Source organism: Microtus oregoni, unplaced genomic scaffold, assembly GCF_018167655.1.
Source record: "Microtus oregoni isolate MIOR12 unplaced genomic scaffold, Mior012 000001F_ref0000356, whole genome shotgun sequence".
NCBI classification, from domain to species: domain Eukaryota; kingdom Metazoa; phylum Chordata; class Mammalia; order Rodentia; family Cricetidae; genus Microtus; species Microtus oregoni.
The window spans coordinates 50,276,329-50,303,518 of NW_024543060.1; the positions used below are offsets into that span (position 1 = coordinate 50,276,329).

The following is a 27,190-nucleotide window of genomic DNA, read 5'->3' on the forward strand; positions in this document are numbered from 1 at the left end:
TATTTATTTAAAGGGGAAAAAACTTACAGATCACTGTCCCAGGCAACAGCCCTCTACGCAACCAGGAAAGGAGTCTAGTCGCAGGCGGAGCAGGAAGTGAAGAGAGAGCGGAGAGGGAAGTGGCCGCTTTTTTAAAGGGAGAGAAACCACGCCCCAGTGGGCTGGTACCTCAGCGGTGATAGGCTGGAGGAGTGGGAGGACCTCCCGCAACACCTCCCCCTTTTGTTTAAATAAGAGAGTTCTAAACCTACTATGAAATTATATACAATAAGTACAAATATCCTATTCTAACTAGCTTAGGTCTTGTATAATAAATAACTTGGCCAAGTCATGAGAGAAAGTAACTACATTTATATAGTCTTCAACCCCATCGAAGATCTGAGAAGGGAAATAATGTTACCTGGGTAATTAGGAAGTTCAGTAAAACAACTTCCAAAACATGCAACAAATTACAGAGACAACTAGCTACCTGGGCAATCACCCAAAGTCACATTAGCAGCGTTGAAGCAACCAACTTTGGCTAAGGCCTAACATAACTGACATACCATTTTCTAAGGCAAGCAACTTTTCAAAACTATCTTACCCTGTCTTGGCAGGATATGACAGTCCTGTTTTATCCATTGATGCATGCTCTGTATCTTTGTCAGTTGTTGAGGTATGGGCATTTCTTTGCCCAAACGCCAGTTCTGCCAAAAAGAAAGGCTCCAGGTGGAGTGTCTTTGGTGCTCAACATTCTCTCGGGAATAGAGTGGTGTTGCCAGGAGCAATTGTGTCTCACTACCACAAAACTCTGAGTTAGATTAAAGGCCATTTTCTACAGCTCTTTGAAGAAGTTGAAGATTATCTATCTATACTGAGTATAATCTCTATATATCTAAAGAACCTGATTAGTCTATTATAAATGACAAACTTAGATGACTATTAGTCTATATAATTCTCAATATCTATCTAACTTAAAGACTAAGACAATAAACGACTGTGAAACAAATGAGGACAATGACCTCCAAATATAAACAATGTACAAATATACATTGCAGTAGGTAAATATATATCAATACACAATCATTATATAAGTATCTTAATCAGAGGTAGAAATGTACACTGCAATATGGTAAATATATACAATATATATATATATATATCAATACAATATATGTCAATACATAAAAAATGTTTTAAACAGAGGTAGAAACATGCATGCGTACAATAGTCAATATAATTTAACTTTGTATCAATATACAAGAATCTATACCAATGTATTTGTCTAAAAACAGTAACTCACAATTACAAATCTATTATCCCATCATCCCTCTTTTTTTTTTTTTCAAAATGATCCCTGAGCGTATAAAATTCCTCCCCCAACACTGCATCTGTCTGGAGTGGGAGAACCATGGCGACTCCTTGACTCAGCTTCTTTCTCCCAGCATTCCGTTCTGTTTACTCCGCCTACCTAAGGGTTGGCCTATCAAATGGGTCTAGGCAGTTTCTTTATTAATAAGAAATCACTCCCACATCATGTGATAAAATATTCACAATTGAAAACTGCAAGCTCTCCCATCCAACTTTTTCAGGATGGAAGGATGTATCCATCTATCGACACATAGTAGGGGTTAGCAACACATAGTAGGTACACACAAAAGCGCCTATGAGTTGGGCATGTCAGTACTAGCGATGAAAGATGGGCACATACTGGTAAGCCTGAGCAAAATAGATCCCTAGGAAGTTAACGTGTGAAAATGTGTGAGTTTGGCCAACTTGACTATCAAGTTATAATCAAGGGGTGTTTTAATTCATGTCCCCTGTAGAGACCTGTAGGAAAAGGCAGAGATGACCAGTCTATATGTTGTAGGTCTTACTGGCTTTGGGTTAGAACTCTCAATAGCTTGGAATGATAGGTAATTTGGGTGTTCCTCTGATGCTCTCCAATATGTTGATATGGTTTGGGTAGGAAAGGATCGATAATGTTTTCATTTTTGAGGATCAAAAGATAAAAAGAAGAGGGAGTTATAAAAAGATAAAAAGTTCTAATGAACTTTTGTAATTAAGAGTTGAATTGTATAACTGATACAAAGGATAATCTAGGCAGGAGAAATTTTTTTCTCAAATAGCATTTACTAGTGATTTGTGGAATTTTGCTCAACTGACACTTGTTGGTAAGTTTTGAACTAAACAAGTTTTTCCTGTGTTGTTTTCCTTTAACAGCCCACTTTTCCTGTAGGTCCCACCATAGGGACAAATACAGCTATTAGCTTTGCTCCTTACTTAGCGCCTGTCACCCCTGGAGTTGGGTTAGTCCCAACAGAGATTCTACCAACTACACCTGTCATTGTTCCCGGAAGTCCACCCGTCACTGTCCCGGGCTCAACTGCAACTCAGAAGCTTCTCAGGACTGATAAACTGGAGGTACTTCAATTATGCTTGTGTTCGGAAATGCATTGATGGTAGAAATGTATGTCTGTTAGAATGGATGAACGCTTGTGACATAATTTCATCCCTCAGAAATTTCAGAATTTCATCCATGCACACACAGAGTTGTAAACACTTGTATTCACAGTTCTTTAATGTAAAATTAAAAGAATAACTTTGATATAAGCAAAAGTCATTTAACATAGGTTCTATGCATAAGAAGAAAATATTGACCAGATATGGTGGCCTGTGTCTGTAATCCCAGCACCAAGGAGCTGGAGTGAGAATCCTGCCACAGGTTCAAGTCCAGACTGAGCTACAGAGAAGTCCTGGCCAGTGTGGGCTACAGAGTGGGACCCTGTCTCAAAACACTAGAAAAATGTCAACCAATAGAATATGGACATCATCAGGATATAAGCCGTAGAGTTGGCTCTTGGTCTTCACACGCTCCCGCTGTGCACAGCGGCAAGAGCTCTTACCGGACTCCAGGAAGTTCTGAAAATGGTCAGAAGCCGACAGGGAAATGGGAGCACTTACGGACAAGAGGACAAGAAAGTAGCACATTAGTTCCCAACAGTTGTACGAGTCAAGCATGGGTACTCCAGCATGTTCCAGATGCCACAGCATCTTAATGGTGTTGCTGCTAAGTAGGATTTATGTGGTTATTGACAGGTTGTCTTTTACATATCATATTTAATTTAACATAACATATTTAATTTGACATAAATTCAAATATTCTATAAAAATCAGGATTGAGTGCATGTATTTACACACACAAACATACACACATACACTTTTACATTTGGATCAAGCAAATCCAACTGGGCTTTGTTGAATAAAATTTTTCTTTAATCAGAGCTAAGGATTTGCCTATTAACCCTGCTTCATTATTCCATTTATAGTCAACAGAGCATTCCATATGGCTATGTAAAGATCCTGATAGGTTTCTGAAAGGCTCCATTAATTCCAGTATTGATTAGAATTGTTAGGCAGTCTGTATATACTTAGAATGCAGGCCTATTGAGAATAGTCTTCCAGTGTGCATTCATTTAGATACTAATCAAATAAATCTTGAGGACAAGAAATGTTTATGGGCCCTGGCAAATGTTTTAGAATTTAGAATTCAGGATGTCAAACTTAGATATTTTCAAAAATGCATTCTTTTCACTCAGCTTCTATCTGGAGTATATGGGTCTCTAGAGGAAGAGAATATAAATCCTATTTTTTTTTTTTTTTTTTTACCATTTTGGAAACTTTAGGTTATGCTATGGCTCCTGAATCTGCCCTGAGGATGGAGGTGTTTGGGGCTCCACCTGCTGGGGCTGAGGAAGCTTAGATGCTCAAGATATGATAGTAAAAACCAAATAAAATGAGAAGGAGAGGCAGGAGCCTTCACAGTCATTGATCTTTGTCCCCATCCTCAGGGAGGTGAGCAGATGCACCATCTTCCCAGAACTGTTTACACACTGTGCTCGCTTGGTCCATGGGTAAACCATCCTTCTGTGCCAGGACTCTGTAGCACCCTAAGATGATTATCCAAGTAGGGGTACCCAGCTGTACATATGTGTGTTGTGTAACCAGCACACAGGCACTATAAGGCATAGGTAGGTAGACTGACTGAAGAGACCCTGAATGGGAGAGAAGGGAAGAGAGGGAGGGCAGGGAGGCAAGGGGAGAGTGAGAGGGAAGGGAAAATAAATGAGAGGAGAAAAGACGGTGTGTATGAATGCAGAGCTATGGCCACACAAACATTGTAAAATGGAACAAAGAATGATAGTACATGATAGAGAGATAGATGATAGTAGGTAGATGATAGATAGATAGATAGATGATAGATAGATGATAGATGGATAGATAGATAGATAGATAGATAATAGATAGATGATAGGTAGATAGGTAGATAGATGATAGATAGATAGATAGATAGATAGATAGATAGATAGATGAGAGATAGATAGATAGATAGATAGATAGATGATAGATAGATACAGACAGACAAATGATAGATAGATAGATAGATAGATAGATAGATAGATAGATAGATGATAGGTAGATAGATAGATGATAGATAGATAATAGATAGATGATAGGTAGATAGATAGATGATAGATAGATAGATGATAGATATAGATAGATAGATAATAGATAGATAAATGATTGATAAATGATAGATCATAGATAGATAGATGATTGATAGATAGATGATAGAGATAGATAGATAGATAGATAGATAGATAGATAGATAGATAGATAGATAGATATATGGATGGATGATAGGTAGAGATAGACAGACGCACATACACATGATGCGTGAGTTGTGTGATGGTGGATATGTTCATGTGTTATGATTCTTATAACTGTGATAAGTATTCAAAGACATGTATGTAAGTAATGAGAATCAATATGGCATTCTTTTCAGCAACAGTGGTGACTTTGTTCAATTATTTTTCCTTTGTTGTTTTAGGTAAAGAGCAGATTTCAGATAAAATTCTCCATTTCAATATTTACCCTAGAAAAAGGGACAATGCAAAGCCCAAATTAGTTTGTTAGAAATTTCGATAACTTGGTTCAAGATCATAACAGTTTTCCCCTCTGTGAACCTAAAAGCACCATGAGGGGAAGTGGAAAGGGTGTTTCCTCGTTCTCCTTCCTCCTTTTCTCCCTCCTCCTCAACTACCTCTTCCCCCTCCTCTCCTGCCTCCCATTTCCCTTCCCTCTCCTCTCCCTCCTCCTAGTCCGCTTTCTCCTCTCCCTCCTCCCAATTCCCCTTCCTTCTCCTCCTATTTCCTAACTAACCCCCTCCTCTCTCTCCTCTTATTCCCCTTCTCCCCTCCCTTCCATTCCCCTTCCTCCTATTCCTCCTCCCCTTCCCTCCTCCTCTCCCTGCTCCTGGTCCTCTCTCCCACCTCCCCTTCCGTGGGCACGGTGGGCACCAGGCTTTCTTCTGCAGCGCTCTGCTCTTTCCCCTTGTCTCAGGTATGCAGGGAGTTCCAGCGAGGAAACTGTGCCCGGGGAGAGACAGACTGCCGCTTTGCACACCCGGCAGACAGCACCATGATCGACACAAACGACAACACCGTAACCGTTTGTATGGATTACATAAAGGGGCGTTGCATGAGGGAGAAATGCAAATATTTTCACCCTCCTGCACACTTGCAGGCCAAAATCAAAGCCGCGCAGCACCAAGCCAACCAGGCCGCGGTGGCCGCCCAGGCAGCCGCGGCCGCGGCCACAGTCATGGTAAGTGCACCGCCCGCGCCTGCACCGCACACCGCCTCCCAGGCCGCGGGTGGTGCTTGCGGGTGGGAAGGACAGCTGGGAGACGAGGCTGCCATTCCTGCTGCTCCGCTGCCTAAGTTCTGTTGTCATCCCCCCACCCCTTTTCGTTTTGTTCTGTTGTCCCCTCCCTTCTTCACAATAACTAAATCCCCAAGGTGCAGGGAACCCCAGCTGTGAGCTTTGTCCCTTCTTCAATCTACCTGTGCGTTCCCTTTTTAACTGGGATCATGGGCTTAGGGCCTTAATGAATCAGAGGGCAGTCAAGAAAAGTCAAACTCAGAGAGCCCACAGGAAAACAACAGATGCGGCCAGCTGCCGAAGTCCCTCTAGAAGGGAACTGGAACCTCCAGAGATACCCAGCAGCCCGTGACCCAGCCAGACACCAGCTACTCTTCCTGTTGTCTCTTTGCCCTCACCCCGGGCAGTGCTTGCCAAGGGCCCCAGGGAGATGTCAAATGCAACTAAAGAGAGAGTGAAACTGGAAGTGAGGGAGTTGGTGCTAGTCCTTCTCGGTCCCTCGGGAACCAATGCTATTACAGCTCCTGAATCTCACTGTCCCTTGGCCACTGAAAGCAATTATTTTGGCCACCTGAAAGCCTGTAAAGACTCCAGAATCCTAAGTCTCACCTAGACTCTCAGGATCAGAACTTTAATTTTTAAAAAATAAATTCCCAGTTCAAACTGAGAAAGGTAGCTCATTGGTTAAGAGTATGCCCTGGTCTTTGGGAGAAGGAAAGTTTAACTCCCAGCCCTCACCTCAGGCGACTCACAGTAGCCTATAGCGCCATCTCCAGGAGGCTCTAACTGCCCTAACAAATGCACATCTTCAAACACAGACATACGTACACATAACGTGTAACAATTCCCAGGTGTTTTGCATGGCGTTGCTATTGGAGAATCATGTACCTAGACCACGCCCCAATCTTGGCCATATTGAGAAATCAGGTGAATGGGTTAGAAAGGATCTGACATTGATCTTGACCCTAAAGCAGCTTTTCAGAGTGCTGTGTGCTGGGCAGGGACCAGGGGCGTGTCCTCCAAGGTTTCCAGGTGGCTCAGCTCCTGGGTTCAGCCACAGCTGAGAACCAGGGTGCTAGGATGCAGACATTTCTAGTGGATTCCTGAGAAATCTGCTTTAATGCAGTGGGCACAGTGCAATCATTCGTGGACAGCATTAGAAGCCTGCCAGCCATGAAGGACCTGCTGGGTAGAGTAAATAAAGGAGGCTGGTTGCTGTGCCCTCGAGGAGCTTGGTATGTCTTAGTGGGAGCAGTAGTGCTTCTCACTCACAGACTGAAAAACATGATGGGCTCGTGGGGGTAGGATGAACACAGGGGGCCGGTCCTCCCTGGGAAAGAGTAGGTGGGACTTCAGAGAAAGGTGTCACCCAAAGCATGGTCTAGGTGCTGAGAAACAGCTCAGTGGTTAAGAGCATTGATTGCTCTTCCAGGGAATTCAGGTTCTATCCCAAGCACCCACATGGTTCACAATCATCTGTACCTCCTGTTCCAGTGCACCCCACACCCTCTTCTGGTCCTCATAGACACCCAGGCAGGAGACACTCAGACATAAATGCAGGTCAAACACCCTTATATACACAATACAAATAAATCTCTAAGAAGTTGTTTCGAGAACGCTTTCTAGCCTAGCAGATACAGTCCCACAGTGATGAGCACCCAAGATAAAAGGGGGGCTGCCACATCCCAACACCTCCTCTCCACTCAGCTTCCCTTACATGAGCATTTGTGACAGTCCAGACCTGTCCCAAGTGGTAGGGGCTCAGCAGAAAGACACTCGGGGCTTGCCGGCGTTAGTGATTGTGTATATAGGTCTTGATAGTCTGAGCTGTAGGTGTGTCATTCCTCTACCTTCCTGGGGATTTCTCAGCCGCCCCTTAGTGTCTTTGTTCTTTCCTTTCTTACGTGTTCAGACAGTACAGAGTGTCTGAGTCCCTGCACATGTGGGGCCACGTGGGGCCACCTGAGGGAGAAGTGCTGCCGTGGAAGGGCTTTAGGGAAACCGAGAACTCTGAAACTTGGAGACAGGGAGGAGGGATGGAAAGATAAAAACATGCAGATAATTCGATGTATATGGACAGTGAATTATTTTTAGAGCAAATATGTCCTTTGTGTGTCTCTCAGTGTAGAGGACTCTGCTCCACGTACTTCGTGAGAGTCCTCTATGTGGTCACTTTCAGAGCAGCTTCAATTCAGTATTCTGGGTGTTGACTCTTGACCAGTAAGGTCATTCATGCATTTTATAAGCCGTGCTAGGTACTCAGGCACTCCCTGGGCCAACTGGGCCTCTGGTATTGAGACAATGCTCAAATGACTTGACTTAAATGACCAAGTTTATTGACCAGTGGCTTTTCTGCATCAATTAACACCCCAAGGGAAGGGAAGAAAAGCAGGACTTGGGATGTCACAGCTGTGACCAGCTAGCAGCTCTGTCTCTCCTTGTCTTCAGCGCCCCCCTCCAGCATGTCAGTTCCACGTTCTGACACCAACTTCTCCCCATGAGACAGCCCATGGCTTGAGACATCTCTAGGGACACATTTTTACATCTGATGACAGAGAAAACAATGTTTTCAACACAGGCTCTAATTAAGGGGGAAAATCATTGTGATTTTGTCGTCTTTGTGGCTCTCTCTGTGGTCAGAGTGATAGGAGCTGATTACCTGGGTCACAGTGGCCGTCTCTCAGTATAACATATGATAAGCTCTGGAGATCAATATGTAAATGTTTATCCCTGTAACTCAAACACCTGTGAAGATTAAAAACACGATAGTCACAGTGACTACCATGCTTAGCCCTGATTTTCTCCAACCTCCGGTTATGTCTGCCTGTTTTCTAGAAGCTGGAGTTCAGTCCCTGAAGGGGGAGTGGACCTAGTCTGGGTCAGCAGCCAGTGACCCAGGCTGGTGGGATATGAGCAGAAATGTCCATTCACCAAACGGGTCATCCCTCAGCCTCAGTCTGAGCCATAGTTGTCTCTGCCATAGGCCCTCCTCCACACAGGTCATCCCTCAGCCTCAGTCTGAGCCATAGCTGTCTCTGCCATAGGCCCTCCTCCACACAGGTCATCCCTCAGCCTCAGTCTGAGCCGTAGCTGTCTCTGCCACAGGCCCTCCTCCACACAGGTCATCCCTCAGCCTCACAGCCTGAGCCGTATGTAGCTGGCACTACCACACGCCCTCCTCCACATTCTCACGGACGCTCACCAGAACACGTGAAGGTTGCTGCAGTAGGCGCTGTGAGAGCCAGTTACCATAGTTTCCTGGATTGTTACACTGTGCCCAAATTTGGCGTGCTGAGAAGTCACAGGATCTCGAAGCATCTTCCGAGGCAACCCAAAGCGATGTCATTTCAGAACAAATCCAGTGCCTTCGTGACAGTGACAGGAGGATTACTGAACCTGTCATGTCTTTCTGGTTGCACAGGTGTCTCCTCTGAAACCAGCCTGGGTACGGTTTGATGAACCTCACAGGCACTGTTATCCAGAACACCGTGGAAAGCCTGTTCTATTTTCTTATTTAGAAAGGCGAACAGGACGCTGGGCACAGTAGAAGACATTAACAGTCCGTCCACCTGAGTTCCTTGGCAGACAACAGCGTACTTCCATGGTGTAATTTCTTATTCTTGTCCAGGGATTCCCACCCCCCCTTTTCTGAAATAATCAGACATTAAGAAAGAATTTAAATCTCTGACTCTCGAAAAAAAAGAAGCATTTATCCCATTTGAACCTTATTCTTTCATAATACCTCTTAAAACATAAGCACCACTCTCAACAAAACTTTCCAAATGGGAGAGTAAGCTAGCCGGAGGTAACTCTTCCGCAGTTTTAACACAAAGGGTGCTTGATCTTCATGTGTAGTCCTTGTTCACATAAGCCAAAGTGGGAGACAACGGAAAGAACTAGTGTGCACAAGGAAACAGGACGCGCTGCTGTTAGTCAGATAACACACACAAGAGCTCCAAGTACCATGCTTCCCCTCCACCTCGGTATACGAAACCGGTAAAGCAGCCCTTCTGACTGCTCGTACAGGGTTTCCTGGGCCCCGGGTTTGGTCCTCAGCTGTCATGCTGGCCTGGATGATTTTTCTTCTCACCTTTACCTGAAGTGGGGTGGGTTTCTTGACTCTGAAAAAGGAATCTCTGCTTCACATAAGTCTTGTCATGTGTGTTCATCCATTCAGAACAGCTGGAGAAAACCCCAGGCCAGAGGCTCAGTGATGCAGACAGGCCAGCAAGAATAGAGTCCAAGTCTCCGGCATGAAGTAGAGTTACAGTTAAACGAACCCTTCCTGCCCTGGTACCAAGCGAACTCCTAACACACTCTGGGCTCCACCATCCCTAAGGTCGGACCTAAGCCTGAAGGTTGACAGATCATTCAGTGCAGGGAAACATGCCAACGGTCAGTCTCACGCGGACCAGCACGCATGAAACCTTTATACTTCAAAACCTCAGTGTAAGCCGGGCGGTGGTGGCACACGCCTTTAATTCCAGCACTCGGGAGGCAGAGGCAGGCGGATCTCTGTGAGTTCGAGGCCAGCCTGGTCTACAAGAGCTGGTTCCAGGACTGGAACCAAAAAGCTACGGAGAAACCCTGTCTCGAAAAATCAAAAAAAAAAAACCTCAGTGTATCTTAGAAGATAGTTGCACCTAATAAAGGAAATATACCATGCAGCGGGAAAAAAGAAATGCCACTGCCCTCAGTTCACAGTTCTCAGCTTCCTGAACTCCTAGGTTACCCTAACCTCTAAAAGTTAGGTTTCAGCTACCTGAGAAAGGAAGAAAGGAGGGAGGGAGGGAAGAAAAAAAGAAGGAAGAAGAAGAAGAAGAAGAGAGAGAGAGAGAGAGAGAGAGAGAAAGGCCATTAAACTTCCATATGCCCGCCCTAGAAAGAAGTAGTTGCCATTACTTTTTCTACATGCAGAGTTCACTAAAGGATGCTCTGTTAGTCAGAAGTGTGTCCCTGAACACCAGCCTTTAGAGACACACAGGCTCATCCAAGGCCCGCCCACTGGGAGCTTCAAGGACTGGGAAGCTGGGAAACAGAGGCTGAAAGTTGAGGGCAGAAGGCTTTGGACGCAGCCATCTGGTGAGCATTCCCAGTGTGATCTGGGAGAGCAGCCATGAAGTCCTCTTTAGTAAATCCAAATCAGCTGAAGGTCCAAAACCACAGTAGGTGCTTAGGGCCCACAAGAAGGTGCGGTTTGTAAAGTCCTTTACCGACTAGCCTGGTGGCCCAAGTTCAGTCCCTGGGACCTACATGCTGGAAGGAGCACCGCCTCCACACGCTTCATCCTACATACATGTACAAGTGCACACACAGATAGATAAAAACAAACCAAACAATGCAGACCCTCCCTGTGTTAGTTAACAATGTGAAACTATACAGGGATGAAAGAGTTTAACCAACGTGGAGTCAGGGAAGTTTCATGATACTGTACTTAACATTTAATAATGCCCAGGAGTGGCTAGGTGTTGTGGCCCATGCTTTTAACCCCAGCATTCTGGAGGCTGATGCAGGAGAATTGCTGTGCTTTCGAGGCCAGCAATTCAAAACGAAATAAAAGGACTATCTAAGAGCTTGAACTGTTTTTATTTTCAACATTCAGTTTTATTTTGAAAAAGGAAATCAGTGTTGTGTTATTGGATGGCCTTTATCCAAACTGCCCTTCCAGAACATTCTATCCACTGCCGGCCATTCTCTGCCCACAGTTCCTTCCCCCACGTATTTCTCATCTCTTTCCCTAAGCTCCACAGTTCCTAAGTTATCGCTTCTCGCGTGTTTGATCCCAAATCATCAAGTAAGGAGCAGCCCTGCCTTGGCCAAATTAATTGTTCCCATCTTGAGGGCAAAGCACCTCAGCTTTCTTCACAAATGCCATCATTCTGTGCAGAACTCCAGCCTGTGAATTCTATCAGACAGACCTTGGGGATTTACCTATTGTGCCAGCCATAGAGGGGGATATCTCATTGTTCCTATTTGCACTGAAGCTGCTCCCTGGATTTCTTTATTTTCACAGAATTCTGTCATAGGGTTTTTCTACCTTTTAACGATAAACTAGAAAAGAGGAATTTTTTCATTGTCATCTAAATCAATCCAGATTCAATGCTACCTTGGTTGTTTAAAGGAAACTCTCTTCCTGAAAGTACGGTTCTGAGTTAAAGGTTCACCTCCCTTCCACAGGCCATTTTAACTCTGCCGTTTTAACTGCTTGTTCTAGTGAAGGTCCCACTTGTCGTTGCCTGGTTTGATCACTGAGAGTAGCTAAAAGTACAGATAGCTTAACTAAAGAGAAATTATTTTAATACCCAAGGACACGAAATGCCTTTCCCAAGGGTATTTTCTTAGTCTAACCCGGTAAGTTGTTTGAAATGGATTATAATTTCAAATAAATGCAGTAGAAACAGAACGGATGATAAGTTGGTCACAGGCACCAGGGTAGAGTGGATGTGGAAAGTTTGGAAAGTTCCTTTTAAATTCGAATCCCACTAGGTGTGGGACATTAACCCTCGTGCTAATCCCATCCTAGCAGAGTGAAGGGGAGAACTGAGACAATCACCCGCGTGATTCAGCCAAAAAATAATGACCCAAACCCAAACTGTTTCGCCTAAATAATCTTGTGTTTGACTATTTTTTGCCTGAATTTTTTTTGTCTCAGTTTGCCACTTCATTTTGTTAGGTTAGATCTGAATCAAAATATACCCAAACAAAGATTTTCAGGGTGGGATATACTTTATTTCTTCATTGTTTTTATCGGAACTAACTTATCAGATGTTCTTCAGTCTTGTGGTCCCTAAGAGTTTTGCATCCCCCCTCCCAAGCAATATAAACAAAAAGTGCTTATGGTGTGTATGCAAGCTGCTGTTTTAATATACTTTCCTGAATTTCAAACATCTATATTTTACTCTCTTATATGCTTTTAACTAAGGTATAGTAGATGCATTTTTGCTTCAATACTAATTTAGGGTGTAAGATTCATTTCTTTAGAGAACGTTTTTGTTGTTGTGCATGCCTAGTGTTTTGTACGTTGTATATTGCATTCAGAATATTTTTTTCCTTCTCACCTATCCACAATGCAATGCCGTTCCCATGATGCACCTCTGCTTGCTGTTTACCTGTATGTTAATTCGCTTGAATCCCATTGGCCCACTGCCATCATGTGCTCGCTGCCTGTTATTAAAAGACTCAGTCGACTGCCAAAGCACTGAAGCGACCTCTCGAAGCAACTGTAGACCTGGTACTTTGACCTTTCACCTTTCGCTTTGCATGTAGCTTTTCAGAGAACCAGCTGAGATTTGTATGTAAAATACTGGTTGCAGCCTAATCATTATTATTAATTTTAAGATGGAGGAGATTCCATAAGGTGTTTAGTCATCTCATTTGCATACGTAATCTGGGAAGTAAATGTATCCTAACAAAATTTAATACCTGTTCCAAAAGAGTGAAGCAAACTTAAATTATGTAGCTCAGGGAAATGCTCATTGTAATTCCTGTTAACCTTTAAATTCAAGAAATTGCCATTCAGCTAAAGAGTAGACATTAATAATAACGCCAATGCTCCTTTCTCCCCCTTAGAGTAGTTTAACCTGTTTTAAAAGCTGAAGCCGTTTTATTTTATTTTTTTCCATTGTTGTTGCTTGGTAGTTTTTCTTTTCCTTAGTTGAGATGCTCCTGTTTTTGGGTTACAGAATTCATGCTTTCGCTCTCAATAACAAATTCTCACTCATTCGACATTGCCGCTCTTTAAATTAAGGTGCATGGCAGAGGCATCTCCTTAGCTGTCTTTTTTAAAAGAAAGAGAAAGAAAAAGAGAATGTTGCAATTGATGATCTCTGTGGACATGGAAGACGTGTTTGCTTTAAGTTGGACACATCCTGTCCAATTCTTCCCTTCCAGGCCTTTCCTCCCGGTGCTCTTCATCCTTTACCAAAGAGACAAGCTCTGGAAAAGAGCAACGGTGCCAGCACCGTCTTCAACCCCAGCGTCTTGCACTACCAGCAGGCTCTGACCAGTGCACAGCTGCAGCAACACGCGGCGTTCATTCCCACAGGTACGTGCCCTGACCGTCACGTCTGTGTCCGTGTCCTTCCGGTCATGTGCTTTCTTCTCATTTCTTTAAGCTGTTTGGTAGAATCTAGTTTGCATTTAGACGTCACAAAGACAGCCTTGACCCCATCACAGCCCTAACGACCTAGACCTATTGACTTGCTTTGATTACTAAAGACAGTCAGAGGAGTCTAAAGTCAAATGTATAGTGGGATTTAACTGAGACACAGGAAGCAGTTAAAGCTTTGTGTTTCTTCTGCTTACCCAAGGCCTGTAAAATAGTTTATGTAAGATTTCTTATTAGGTAATTGAAATTTGACCTTAACACTCTATGACCTAAAAATATAAATTCCAATAAATACTAACCATTTTTCCCCCGCTTCTATCCAGAGCACTAAAATGTCTGAGGCTTTTCAGATTAAAGTCATCCTCTACTCATGTTATTATATCCATTCTCTCTCTCTCTCCACCCTTCTCGACTGTCACCACGTTCCCAAGTGCCGGGAGTGCTTGTCTTCCATCTCTGAGCCAATGAGTGATGAGGGGGGGCTGCCCTGGCTTAGCCTACCACTCACCGAGACCGCCTGCTAACCGCGGGGTCTCAGAGGCCAAAGGTCTTCGTGAATCCCTCATTCAGTTGACTGTTTTACAAATGAGAAAACTGAGGCCCCCCCCACCCCACAATGATGAGAAGTGACTTTCCAAGGTGGCATTGCGGACCCAGATGCCAGGCCTGGTGTTCTCGTGCCTGGGTCAGCTAACACAACATCACACCACCCCACCGACTCCCACACGGGCTAGGTAGACTTCTCCCCAAAATCAGATTAACATGCAATTTTTGTGGCATGAAAAAAATCAATTCGTGTGAAGAAAAACAGTGTAACACGTATCCACTCTGACTCTCCTCCCCCGGCTCCATATTTTACCCAGTTCCATGATTCAGACACAGCCACGCACACACACACACACACACACACACACACACACGCACACCCCACACCTCACAAGCATGGTCATCTTCGTTCGACCGGTCTCTGTTAGAAACGGGTGGCGTGAACCTTGTTGGGAAGAACGTCCATTGAGTTTTCCCATGTGAAACTCCGTCATCCCGGGATAACAAGTAGACATTGTCACTACTCTTTATGACTGGATTATCATCTCCTTAGATTGCAGAGGATGTGAGGATTAGCATTGGCAATAGCTGCATCTTGCTTCCATAATAGTCTTTGTATAAAAACTATAGATGAATAGTAGCCCACATGAGTTAGTATTTTAGATGAATTAGTAACCTCTAAACTGTACAGAAATATAGATGCAAGAAGCACTATGTCAGAAAGTACCTGAGTTGTGATGTCTTAAAATACCTTCATTTTTTTACCCTATTGCAACATTAATTAATGGCACTCCATGCTGTTCTAGCTTAGCCACATTTGTGATTGTAACCCACCTAAAATAACGTAATTACCAGTAGGGTAGCACATCCTGAGGGCCCTGTATGTTACTACAAGCATCTCGTTGTAGACCTTGTGGCCACTACATATTTTAAGAGAGGAAAAAGTTATTGGATGGAAAAACATGAGAGGCAAGTGTGTTTGTGAAGAACTGGTCACGCAGACACCACCATCTCCCGGGAGCACCAGGTAGACCCTGAGCTGAGCCTTATGAAGGCCTCAGCAGCCCTCTGAGACATCTGGGATACTTGAATCCAGTAACGACTGGAGGCTAAACCCCAAAAGCTTCCTCATTTTAAGTATTTCCCAGGCACAGGTGAGAAACATAGCTTTAGGCCCTGGGAGCTGCGGCTGTGTATGCTGCCCTCTGGTGCCTTCCCTAGGAACAGCTCAGCTGTGTTGGCAGCCTGTGGCCTTTAGAAGGCAAGGGATGGACTGTGGCCCACTTAGTTCTGTGCACTGCAACTGTTTATGGCATGTTTGCTATGTGGTGTAAAGATCACAGTGGATAATCATGTGAGTTTTGTGTACTGGAGTGGTATCTGAACTCCCGATAAATTCATCACACTTGTCTGAACTGATAGAATAGAACATAATTTTATTAAAATAAAGTTAGCCTAAGTTCTCTAGCAATTAAATCCATAGCAGAAATCTCCACGGTCGTATTAGGAGATTTTTTTTTGTTTCTTTGTTTGCTTCAGGATATATTTCTGACAAACTATATCTTCAACTCTGTGGCAATGATAATCATCCAAGATTTATCCTGGTTGTTTTTAAACCTCTGCTGATCGGGTAATGATGTTGTACGACCATTTTTAGCAGATGGTTAGCCATTATTTTTAACAAACATTCTTTATAAAAGAATATTTCTGTTAATGTTATCCATACGCAATTATTGCAGATAGATGGATCAGGGGCATTTGCGTGTATGTGTGTGTGTTGAAAGGCCATCCATAGTAAAGTTTTGATAGGAACTAAAATCCTCCTATTGACAGTGAGAATTTGGATTTTAGGAGCTGTGCCTCCAGGCTGTAAATATTGAATGTAAAATGTCACACAGGGTGTGGGCTTCTTCCCCACAGCCATGGTGAGATAATTACTACCTCGGCTGGTGCCTGCACATTCTAGTGGGTGGGACTTTGCTTCTTTGCTTCTTCTTTTTTCTGATAGGGTTTATTTTAAATAAGAAGTTATACATTTGCTCTGCTATGGTAGGAAAGTGGCAAACCACACTGGTCTCAGGAGCAGCAGTGTAGTAAATAGTTGTAGGCATCTGTGTGGCAAGTTTATTCCGAGTCGCTGCAAGCGTTATTGTAGACATTGCCATTGTTCCTCGAGATGTCGCAGTTCTAAAGTGGCAAACAGTTGTGTGCATTTTGCAGGTGGAAAAACTGAGGCTGTGTATATACTACAAAATGGCATGCAAAACTAAGAGTGTTCCCAGAGAGCTCTGGCTCACAGTGTCTGTGCAGTGGAGGAAGCAAATGTTGGAGAAGGCTTTATCCATAGCATCGGATTCCTGATGAAATGCCCTGCCGGTCACGACAGAGGCAATGCAGTCCTTCCTTGACCCTCCTTGAAATACTTCATTACATTGGAAGTGCGTGTGGAAGCTTCTAGGCCATGAGAAACTACACATATTACATAAAGTTTTCACACACTAGTAAAAGGATTGTTCATGTTCGGTGGAAACTGTCTGCCTACGTTAGAATGTATGGATTCTACTCCATTCAGCAAGCCCTCCTGGAACACGTGCTATGGTCCGGATTGCAGACCCACAATGAGAATGCAAAGGGGTTAAGAGCTGGGTAGAAACACAAGTCCACAGTAAGATGAGCGAGCCTGGATTTGAGCATGGGCTTGAGGGTGAAAGAGACAGGCAAGGCGTTCATTTCTAGCAGGCAGTGGGAGAAGCAATGCAGAGAAGGAAGATTTTTCCAGAGCGGGAGAAATTTGCTAAGCACTTTGAGAAAGAAGTACGATTTTACCCCTAGAGGAAGAGCATGCTGGGCAGGTGTGGCCAGAGCAGGTTTGGAGAAGAGAGAGAGCATGGTTTGCTGTGGTAATAGTTCAAAGTACTCACAGGACCTGTGGGAAGAACAGGGTAGGACGGAGGTGAAGGGTGGGAACGCGGCTCGCAAAGCTGAGTGAGTCCAGAATCCGGCATAAAGAGAGAGATCTACATGTCAGAAGCCCCACACTTCCGATGTTCAAATCACTCTTGGCAGGTAGAGAGAGAGGGGCTCCAGGAAGTAGCAAGGTCAAGCACTTCCCACATCCAGGACACAAGCCAGAATGTCGCTGTGCAAGTCCTGTGTGGGTCACACCCTTTGTGACCCAGGAGGCCCTGGAGCAAGACCGTGCAAGACTGTTCATTCACTCTGGGGTGCAGAATAAAGGGGGGATTTTACAGAAGGAACTTTGGAACCTGGCGTGGCTGGCTTTCAAGTGGGATATAAACCAGGCTCTTTATAACGTTCAGGAACATATTTCTCCCAGAGCCCTTCTTACTGCTGGCTGGAACAGTGACGCCACGCAGAGGTATCCCGAGAAGCCCTGTTCACCTTCTCAGACAGGCTCTCTGCCCTTCTGAGTTCACAGCGGAATGGGAGAGAAAGATGCTAAAATTCATACAAATAGGTTGTTAACATTTAGCGTACTATGAACAAGAACGCAAAGAGCTCAGATAACTAAATAGAAATTAAAATAGAAACTAGCATAGATGGCGGGGGAAGTGGGGAAATGTCACATATGTTGACCCATGAGAGATGAACGTAGTGGCTACAGATCTCTAGACACGGGGAGGGGGGCGGCTGTGGGAAGCCCAAAACTAGGTTAAAAGTATGATATGTTCAGTTGAAATCAATGAAGGCCCATCCAGATGGACCCTGGTACCAGGGAAGGGGATACATTGGGGAGGTGGGCACAGCCTGGGCTAGCAGGGCCTCCATTGTTCAGCATCAGAAGCCAGCAAACCTTCCAGAGTTGAGGCAACTCCGCAGAGGAGTGGGAGCCGGGAGTAGGCAGGGAGCAGGAAAGCCAGATGGAGTTGCACGAATGCTTGAGGCTTTCAGAGCTGCAAAAGTGACTGATAAGCAGACAGATGCTCAGCGAGGCAGACATAGCCTCAGGCTGGCTTCACAGGTCCTGGGGATGCCATGAGGGAAAACGGCATCGCCTAACAGCTGAGGCCAAAGCGCTCCATGGGTGATGATACCCACCAGGTGTTTCCAGATATGGAGGAGACAGTGTGAGAAAGAGCACAGCTGGGTGAAGAGACCTGTGACCAGGCAGGACACAGAATGTGGAAGCCATAAGTCCACTGGTAACTTTGAAATGTATAGGTCGAGAGACACCTGGAAGACCCACAGAACAGAAAAATAAAAATAACCCAGGACAGGTTCTAAAAACTCCAGCATGCATAGAGAGGATTCAGCATAAGCTTTTAGAGTGTGGTGTGTGTGTGTGTGTGTCCCCGACTAAGAATTCGAGGGAAGAAATTGACTTAGCATACAGGGTGTAGACACGTGCAAAGTGGCTCTGAAATTGTAAGTGAAGATGTAACTGTTCTTCCAATCTGGGCAATAAACCAGCTGGAGAGGACTGGAGGACAAATAGAAGCCGTGAAGCTGGGTGTAGGGACTGCCTAGACACTGGGGAAGAGCAGGAAGATAGGGCTGGGGGAGAAGATCTCATCAGCCCAGAGGGCTTTGGAAGCATGTGAGTACCTCTGTGTGTGTCGCGGCGGGTGCGTGTATGAGGTTGGATGACCTGGCACATCTCTGTAACAGAAGTCCGTGGTGGCCCACTTGAGAAGCCTTTTCCCAACTGAGTAATGTCAGCCTGGTCAAAACGTAGGTCACGCCAGAAGTCCTTATCAGAGTAAATTAAGACAAGCAGTTTGCAGAGTCCACACCTAAGCTCTCAGTGGGTGGTTCTGACACCTTCAGCAGATACACCTACATTCATTACATAGACCACTCATATGGACATCCCTGAACTCCCAGGAATCCTTCTGTTGCCTCAGCCTGCATACCGAGGGGCAGGACCGGTAGCAGATCATCCCTCAGTGCTCACAACACATCTGACTGGAGTCTCCAGTGATGCGTGTACATCAAGACCATCCACGGATAACGTAGTTCTTCCCAAGGAAACACTGACACTGTCACTAACCTAGAGCCCAATCTGAGAATCTGAGACGTCCTACCCTCTTTGATCCCTTTGAAGTTACCTTGACATGACCGTAATCAAATCTCTCACCTGGGTCCTAGTGGAACCCCAGATCTGCATGCTTGCTATATAATAGTTAGACCCCACCGGTAGGTGCCACCCCTTTGTCACAGCGAATCCTAACCAGAGAGACCCCAGAGCTATGTTCAGGAGCCTCCGTAGTCATTACTAGCATCCAAGTAGTAGCTTAGGATTCCCCTGCCGTACCTGGCACAGCTCTGATTTAGAGGCTAGGAAATCTAAATTCACTGTTCCTATCTCACCACCGCTATTGGCACCCCACACATTTCATCCCCAAGCAGACTTTAAAGCCATGAGCGTGGTGCACTCTGACGAGTACCAAATCTGACCTGAATTTAGCATGGAACTCGATTCCGGCCTTGCCCTTGACCCACGCTGCACATGACCTTGGAGGAGTTACTGTGCCTCAGATTTTTCATCTGTAAAATACAGCCACTCTCCGCCTGAGAGGGTGGACTTGATAATGTCCGGACAAGAGTCTTCAGAGGGTGCTGTGGTGCTATCACCTGCCCTCCCTGTTAGAATCACGTTGGCCTAGATGAACAGAAAGCGGGGAGTAATGGGAGAGTGGGCCCGGAACCTTATTGGCTTAAAGTGAGTTGGCTATCTCTGTGTCTATACTGACGGTGTGAACAGTCCTAAAACAGTGTGAACTAACCCTACTGATTGCTGGGTGTGCTTCAGTCTCACTTTGAATGTTAACTCTAAACCGCTAACCTGTTTCTTTCCCTTTATTCACTTTCTCCACCCCCCTTGCATGACTTCAGGGTCAGTTTTGTGCATGACACCCGCTACCAGTATTGGTAGGTTTCAACCTTTTTTTATTTGTCTTTTATATGATGTACAATGCCTTCGCTGTTTAACATTGATTTCAGAAATGGTAGAAAATGATTTAGGAAGTAGACCTGAAGGCTTTAATGGCTTTAGACTTAACGTGTAAGCTATGCTTGTGTAATTAAGAAACGATAGTTGTTGATGTGTGACCTCTATGCTAGAACAATCACTGCAGAGATAAAACCACAAGTGCAAGAGTGCTTTTTAATGATTTGTGTTCTGTTTCTCTTTATAGTTTTTCTGGTTTAGCATGAGGCAAACAGAGGCAGGCTAATTTCATCAATGTTTTAAAGTTTCATAGTGGTGTGCCTTGATCTCCTCTTTGCTGTGTGTTAGAGTTATCAGAGCTTCCCAGAAATATTTACTTTTGGAAAAAAAAACTATACATGGATGTATTTTGAAATCAAGTTTCTGACCTTTCTTGCACAATTATCTTTTTAGAGTGTTGACTTATATATGAGATATATATATATATATATATATATATATATATATATATTCTACCTCCATATTCCCGTAGGTGGGAAACTTTAATAGTGGAGTCTTCTCTTACATTCGGGGCCTTGGTGCAAAAGTCTGTCTTCAGGGCATCCAATCTGTTTCATGTAGGAGTCTAGAAAGTAAATATTGACGAAATGGATCTGGTCACTTCACAGTAAATCCTTTAGAACTGCACCAAGGCCATTTCTTTTGCCTTACTGTTTATTGACCAAAATAAACATAATCCACTGAAATTCCAGTTTACAAATGTGATTCCAAATCGGAAAAAAAAATTTACATTAACCATAATTAATTCCAAAGCTCATCTTATCTTCTTAGGTCTTCTGAGCCTTCAGTGTCTTAGAATTTATGATTAGTCTGCTTTGGTTAAAATATATTCTCATTTCATTGGATATTACAGTCTCATGTTTTGAGAAGTAGCCATTGTTACAGGCCCGATACACTCTGAATTGGGAATGACTCTGTCTTTGAAAGCAAAATGTTTATGAATACATCAATCAAAGCAGTGTGCTTTGGCCTTTCTGGGAATCACTGATTATGTTTGAAGACTTCCTTTAATTGTACTTGTAATAAGCTATTTTCCCTTTTTATTTCTCTCCCATGCTTCCTTGCTTTGCATTGTGATTGCATGCCATCTGCTGGTTTAACCCATGATGGCTTGCTGCTCTGATATTCACCATGCCAAATACCACTTCTATTACCATAATGCTACACCCTCCTGTTCATTGCTCCCATGGTTCCCCTCCTGAAAGTACCCATGATGCACAGCGCTACGTCCGCCACTGTCTCTGCAGCAACAACTCCTGCAACAAGTGTCCCCTTCGCAGCAACAGCCACAGCCAATCAGGTTTGCTCCTTTTAAAGCTTTCTTTCACAAATCCCGAACTCTAAATGAGTGCTGATATTTAAAAAAAAAATTCTCGGTGAGAATTTTTTTTTCATGTTTATCCATCAAATTTTATTTTTTTAATTAGTTTATAGCAAGCATTTGTGGACAGGTTGCACTTATTTAGAGTTAACATTTACTGCAAATAATGATGTAGCTATGTTTTGTGTTGCACTGTTTGTTTTCGTACCTAATATTGTGTAATTAACCTGACAGGCTTAAATTCCTTTAGTACAGCATTTCTTGTCCAGTGGTTTGTGAGTTGCCACCCAAGAAATGTAGAACCACACCAGTGGGTGCTCCCAAGACAGCTCCACTTTGATTCGGTTCCTTCTCTGGTGGAAGAAAAATGAAAATTCTCCTTCCATATTCTAAGCGTCTACTTTGAGGTCTGAATAATTCTGATGAACACTGACCTTGGTCACAGGTTTTGCCTCAGTACCCACTGGCGGATCTGTTCAGATCTAGTGTAAGAGCCGTGCCACCCCAAGAGACCAGTGTGGCTACCACTGGGCTCACCATGGCGGGGTCTAACTGAATATGAGTGTTTACTGTGTTGGCTTAATGCATGTGCCACTAGGCCAATGGGGACGATTCCCAAGGGGGAGAGCCAGTGAACTATTTCCTCTGCGGTCACAAGCTGGCCGTGTCCTTGATGCTGCCCAGCCGGTTTACACATGTTTGCTGGCCATGAGGAACAAGTGAGAGACAGCAGCATATCCTCTTGTCTCACTAGAAAAGCACCTGACACAGAGGCCTTCCCTTCGTAGGATAATTTTGGTTTTTTTGTTTAATTTTGTGTTTTGTTTTCTTTTAAATAAACTCAACTTTGATGAGAAAGGGTGGAAAGGATAAAAAAGTAGTTTGGGGTACTGGGAGGAAGGACAGGCAAACAGGAAAAATGGTAAGTTAAACTCTGGGGAAGACTTGCTAAGGTAGAGATGGCTGTCTCTAAGCTTCAACCTGAAAACTGGAAGAGCAAGGTTGGCTCGAGTGAATACATGACCCCAGTGCCCTGGACTTCCTCCAAAGGAGAGGAGGAGCTACACTGAAGGACATGAATAAATGTTAACCCTACTGTGTCATCTGGTAAAGCAGAAGACTGAGCAGAAAGGGAGGGATCCACTCCACCAGAGACAGTTAAAGAGGACATGTCTCCACCTCTCTGCCCTTCACAGTGCAAGCCTGGCCACAAAGGAACACTAGCCTGGCTTCCAAACCAGTACTACAAAGAGCAGCAAATAAGTTCCTGAACTAGGAAGACTGGGTTTCTGTTTATTTGGTTGGTTGGCTGATTGACTGGCTGGATGGCTGGTTGTTTGGATGGATGGATGGATGGATGGATGGATGGATGGATGGATGGATGGATAATTGAATGGCTATATGGCTGGTTGCTTGGTTGGATGATTAGTTGGCTAGTTCATTGGTTGGATGGTTGGTTTGCTGGCTGGAATTAGTTGGCTGGCCAGTTGGTTGGTTGGTTGGTTGGTTGGTTGGTTGGTTGACTATCTGGTTAGTTGATTGTTTGGTTGATTGGCTGACTGGCTGGTTGGTTGACTGACTGGCTGATTGGATGGATGACTGATTGATTGGCTGATTGGTTGGTTAGTTAGTTGACTGGTTGGTTGACTGGCTGGATGATTGGTTAATTGGTTGGTCGATTGGTTGGTTGGTCTATTTATTGATTGATTGGTTGACTTGCCAGTTGGTTAGCTGGTTGGTTGGTTGATTGGTTGGTTGGATGGCTGACTGGCTGGTTGTCTAGTTGGTTGGATGACTGGTTAGTTGGCTGGTTGATTGGTTGGCTAGTTCATCCAATGGTTTTAGACAGTGATGGGACAAAGGAGAGAGACTTTGCACCCTTGTAAGTTGGTTCAAAGCCCCCCTCTCACTCACTTGTCATGGGGCAACTGGTTGCCTGCTTTGTAGGTCTATGTCCTGCCTCTCAAAACCAGATTCATGTGAGTTTGATCCACTTATGTTGCAAAATCCCTGTTTCCTAAGGAAACAGGCTTCAGATATAATCCCAAAAGAGTACCCGTTTTAGTAAAGTTCCACCTATACTTTATGACAAATCGAGCACTCCCGATCCTAAGAAGTCTTTCCTAAGAAAGGAGAAGGGGGCAAGATAAAGAAATGCTTTAAAGCTTTAGGGTAAATCCCAGCCTGCCTCACACGTATGCAGCCGTGAGTGACAGATGATAGTTCCTGGCCCAGAGATTCTTCAGGCTGTTTGTAGGAAGAACTAAAACGGTAAAGGTAGAGTAAGGCTTACACAGGTGTGCAGGGGAGAAAGGAGTATGCAGGCCAGCCAGACGCTTCAGTGCCACTTCAGGGTGTGATTGATGAAGGAACTAACAAGTATAATTGGGACTTAATACAGAGCAGGGAAACTAGAGGAAATCTGAGTGGCTTCCCCAGATTTGCAATTTGTAAGACGGGTGTTGTTGGGAGGCACACTGATGGTGAAGAGAATGGGGTGTCAGCTCCTTTGCAGGTCTTCACATATGGGGGGAACGCAGAACACTGAAATGTAAGCTTTTAGATTTGATACTCTTTATTTATCTCAATGAACATCGAAGAGCCAGGCGTCTACCAAAGAGCTCTCAGCACCTAAAAGCAGGCTATCATCTTGTTAAAGTTCACTCTTTAAATGCCAATCGAATCAGGCCCATGTGACCCACGAAAGTCAATAAAAGCTCATGAACAGATAGATGACCTTTGAGATCTGTGAATGTTTTACAGACCCGAAGCTCAACATCAAGGAGGTGAACTCAAGGTGGGGGTGGAGCTAGGGAGGGCAAAGTTCACTGAGTGACAAGCACTTGGCCAGCTCGTCCTTCAGGAGTCATCAGTGTTTGCACGAAGTGCAGTTGGGTTTCAGCGGTGTGTCTGCTAATTCAGATCGTCATTTCAAACGCTGAAAACTGCAGAGGGGCTTGTAATTAGATACAAGATTTGAAGGAGGAAAGGGCACAGCAGAGCTCCGCGTCAGCCCTCCACTCAGAGCTCTCTACGCCAGCCCCAGGCGACATACCACCAGTTGGTAAACCATGGCCTCAGCAGAATTTCCACCAGTCCCAGGAGACACCACCAGTCAGTCTTAGCCTCAGTCAAACACCTGGGACAGTTTCACAACCTTAGACTAGTAGCTTGAGAAAGACAGAATATAAATATATTCCAGAATGTTTTTTTAAAGAAAAGGCTGCTTAGCTCTAGGAATAGATGTGTAAACAAAAATATAGCAAGTAAATTTATTAAATAATTTTCTGATTAATTAATTAATGTCTTTGAATCTCAATATATTAAACCGTGACTAATAATAATAGTCATAATAATATAAACCACTTCCTATGTAGCAGGTATGATTCTAAATGCCCTCTGGTATATTACATAGTATGTCAAATGTTTGACTTTATTACAGAAGATGCATAGGTAAACAACTTAGAACATTTTGTCTAATCAAAGAAGGATGTGGGTTAAAATTCCTATAACCTAAATGATTACAGAACTCTGCTACGGTCTTTTGTTTTGTTTGTTTAGGATTTGGTGTTTTCAAAATCAGCTTCTGTTATTTGAAAAGAGAAGAGATAATTTACATTTTAGCTTCTTCATTTGTATTCAGAGGTCATTTAGTTCCCTTGAGTAAGCCTTTAAAGGCCCATCTAAAATCCAGCTAATGTTGAGTCTTCCCTGAGGCCCCGCCCCCAGCTCAATGTCCTCTGACTCAGGAACTTTGTCTGCACAGGGCTTAGACAGTGCTGTCCTTGGTCAGCGGGATAAAGGCACAGATACATGGAGGTGAGGTTTGGACAGTTTTGCTGGAGAAGAGCCAGTGATCTGATTGGCCGGTGTGTGGGCGTGGCATAAGTGTGTCTGACTCTTGTTGGGTATTAGCCTTAATGTCAGGTTAAAGGACTCAGCTCCTTTCTTGGCCACTCTGGGGATGGCACACAGAATAGTCTCGGGAACAGAAGTCAGATGACCGAGCAGATGGGTCTGAGACAGGCGAGTCTGCAGATCTAAACTGGAGCAGTGGCAGCTGGCAAGCCGCCCGGTCAGCCTCACCTGTGTGCATTAGGCACGGAGTGTAACGTAAAGGCAAAGACAGAGAGGTTCAACACCTTGACACCATGACAAAATCCGTCCTGACAAGACAGGTGGCAGGAAGAGATGTGGGACTGCCTGAAAGGTGGCCACAGGAAGTCACTTCTTCTGCTCCGAATTCTTTCCAGACCAGAACTTGGTGGCCTCGTTGGTCATACACATCCAGTGTGCCTTCCCCTCCCCCACAATATGTGATTAGCCAGAAGTACCCAGAGCCCCACCCACACTCTGATGTGTAGGGACCTCACTGTCCCTGACTCTACATTATAGTTGTATGGATAGAAAGGAACAAACAAATCCAGTTCATTCTACTTCATAAGCTGTCTGGGAGAAAAACCATTATAGCCTAAATATTAGGACTCTCTTGAGCTCCCATACAGTACCTTCGAAACTGAAGTAAGATGACATTTCCGGCACAGTGTGAACTAATAATCATATCTCCAAAATGTGCCAATTCTTGATCGTGCTCATGACCTTCAGACTTTACCACGTCTTTTGTACACATGGCCAGAGGCTAAGCCCACCACAGATTTGGCCTTCAGAAAAGTTTACTGGAAATTGGTTGATAATGTATACAATATATCATGCCTATATCACCATCTTTTTCAGTTACATTTCTTGTGTGTGTGTGTGTATGCATGCATGCGTGCCCGCATGCGCATGTGTGTGCATAGATGTGGAGCTCGAAAGATAGCTTGCAGGAGATGGTTCTCTCCTACACTTCTATGGTGATTGATTGACCTGGGTCGCCAGGCCTGGCACCCAGTGCCTTCACCCCCTGAACCATCTCACCAGCCCCCATCTTTCTATTGAAATACCTGATCAGCTGGAAAATTCTGGTTTTTTGGACATGCCAAATACAGGTTTGCTGTACCTGATAATCAGCATCAATAGTATCCTATCAGAAGAACAGTATAACTGCCTGTAACCAGAATCACACACTGTGTTTTAACTGACTGCTTCTGAGGAAGGACTGGCTGGCCAAACTTACCCCCACTGCACCTGCAGACATAACCCCAGAGCTACGGCGGTGAGATGATGTGGTCCCCCCCACCCCCCGCGCGCAGCTCAGCCTTGTGAAGTCTCTGTTATCCGATGCCATCTGTTGGGACTATATTCGGACATCTGTAGGAGGCATCAGTGGTACCCGCTCTCCATCACTTGACCCATTTTAGGGCCTGTGTTTGTTTCACAAGAAAGGTTCTGCAAGGCCCAGTATGGGAGGAGTAGGCCCTGTCAGATCCGTCTCCAGAAATGCACAGCAGAGTGGCCAGCCCCTGTGCCGAGCATCAAAGTGCTACACACTCCTTGTTCCTAACCTGCCGAAGTGGTGAAGCCACTTCAAACATTTTGCTTGAGCTCTTAGTTCAAACTGCTTGGCGCCTGAATCTAACTTCCTGTGTGCAGAATGGAGTCG

General features: G+C 44.4%; 1 protein-coding gene across 6 annotated transcripts in view; it reads left to right on the forward strand.

The window, feature by feature from the left end:
* Mbnl2 (muscleblind like splicing regulator 2) overlaps window positions 1–27,190 on the forward strand; it is a 155,970-nt gene that overhangs the window by 104,378 nt on the left and 24,402 nt on the right. Inside the window, exons 4-9 of one of the 6 annotated variants that reach the window (XM_041672030.1) lie at window positions 2,203–2,403; window positions 5,383–5,646; window positions 12,881–12,934; window positions 13,594–13,747; window positions 20,213–20,248; window positions 21,533–21,627. In XM_041672030.1, the coding sequence (XP_041527964.1) occupies window positions 2,203–2,403; window positions 5,383–5,646; window positions 12,881–12,934; window positions 13,594–13,747; window positions 20,213–20,248; window positions 21,533–21,627 (804 nt within the window). The remainder of the gene's footprint in view (window positions 1–2,202; window positions 2,404–5,382; window positions 5,647–12,880; window positions 12,935–13,593; window positions 13,748–20,212; window positions 20,249–21,532; window positions 21,628–27,190) is intronic. The other 5 variants (XM_041672048.1, XM_041672058.1, XM_041672040.1 and 2 more) reach the window with 5 other exon arrangements.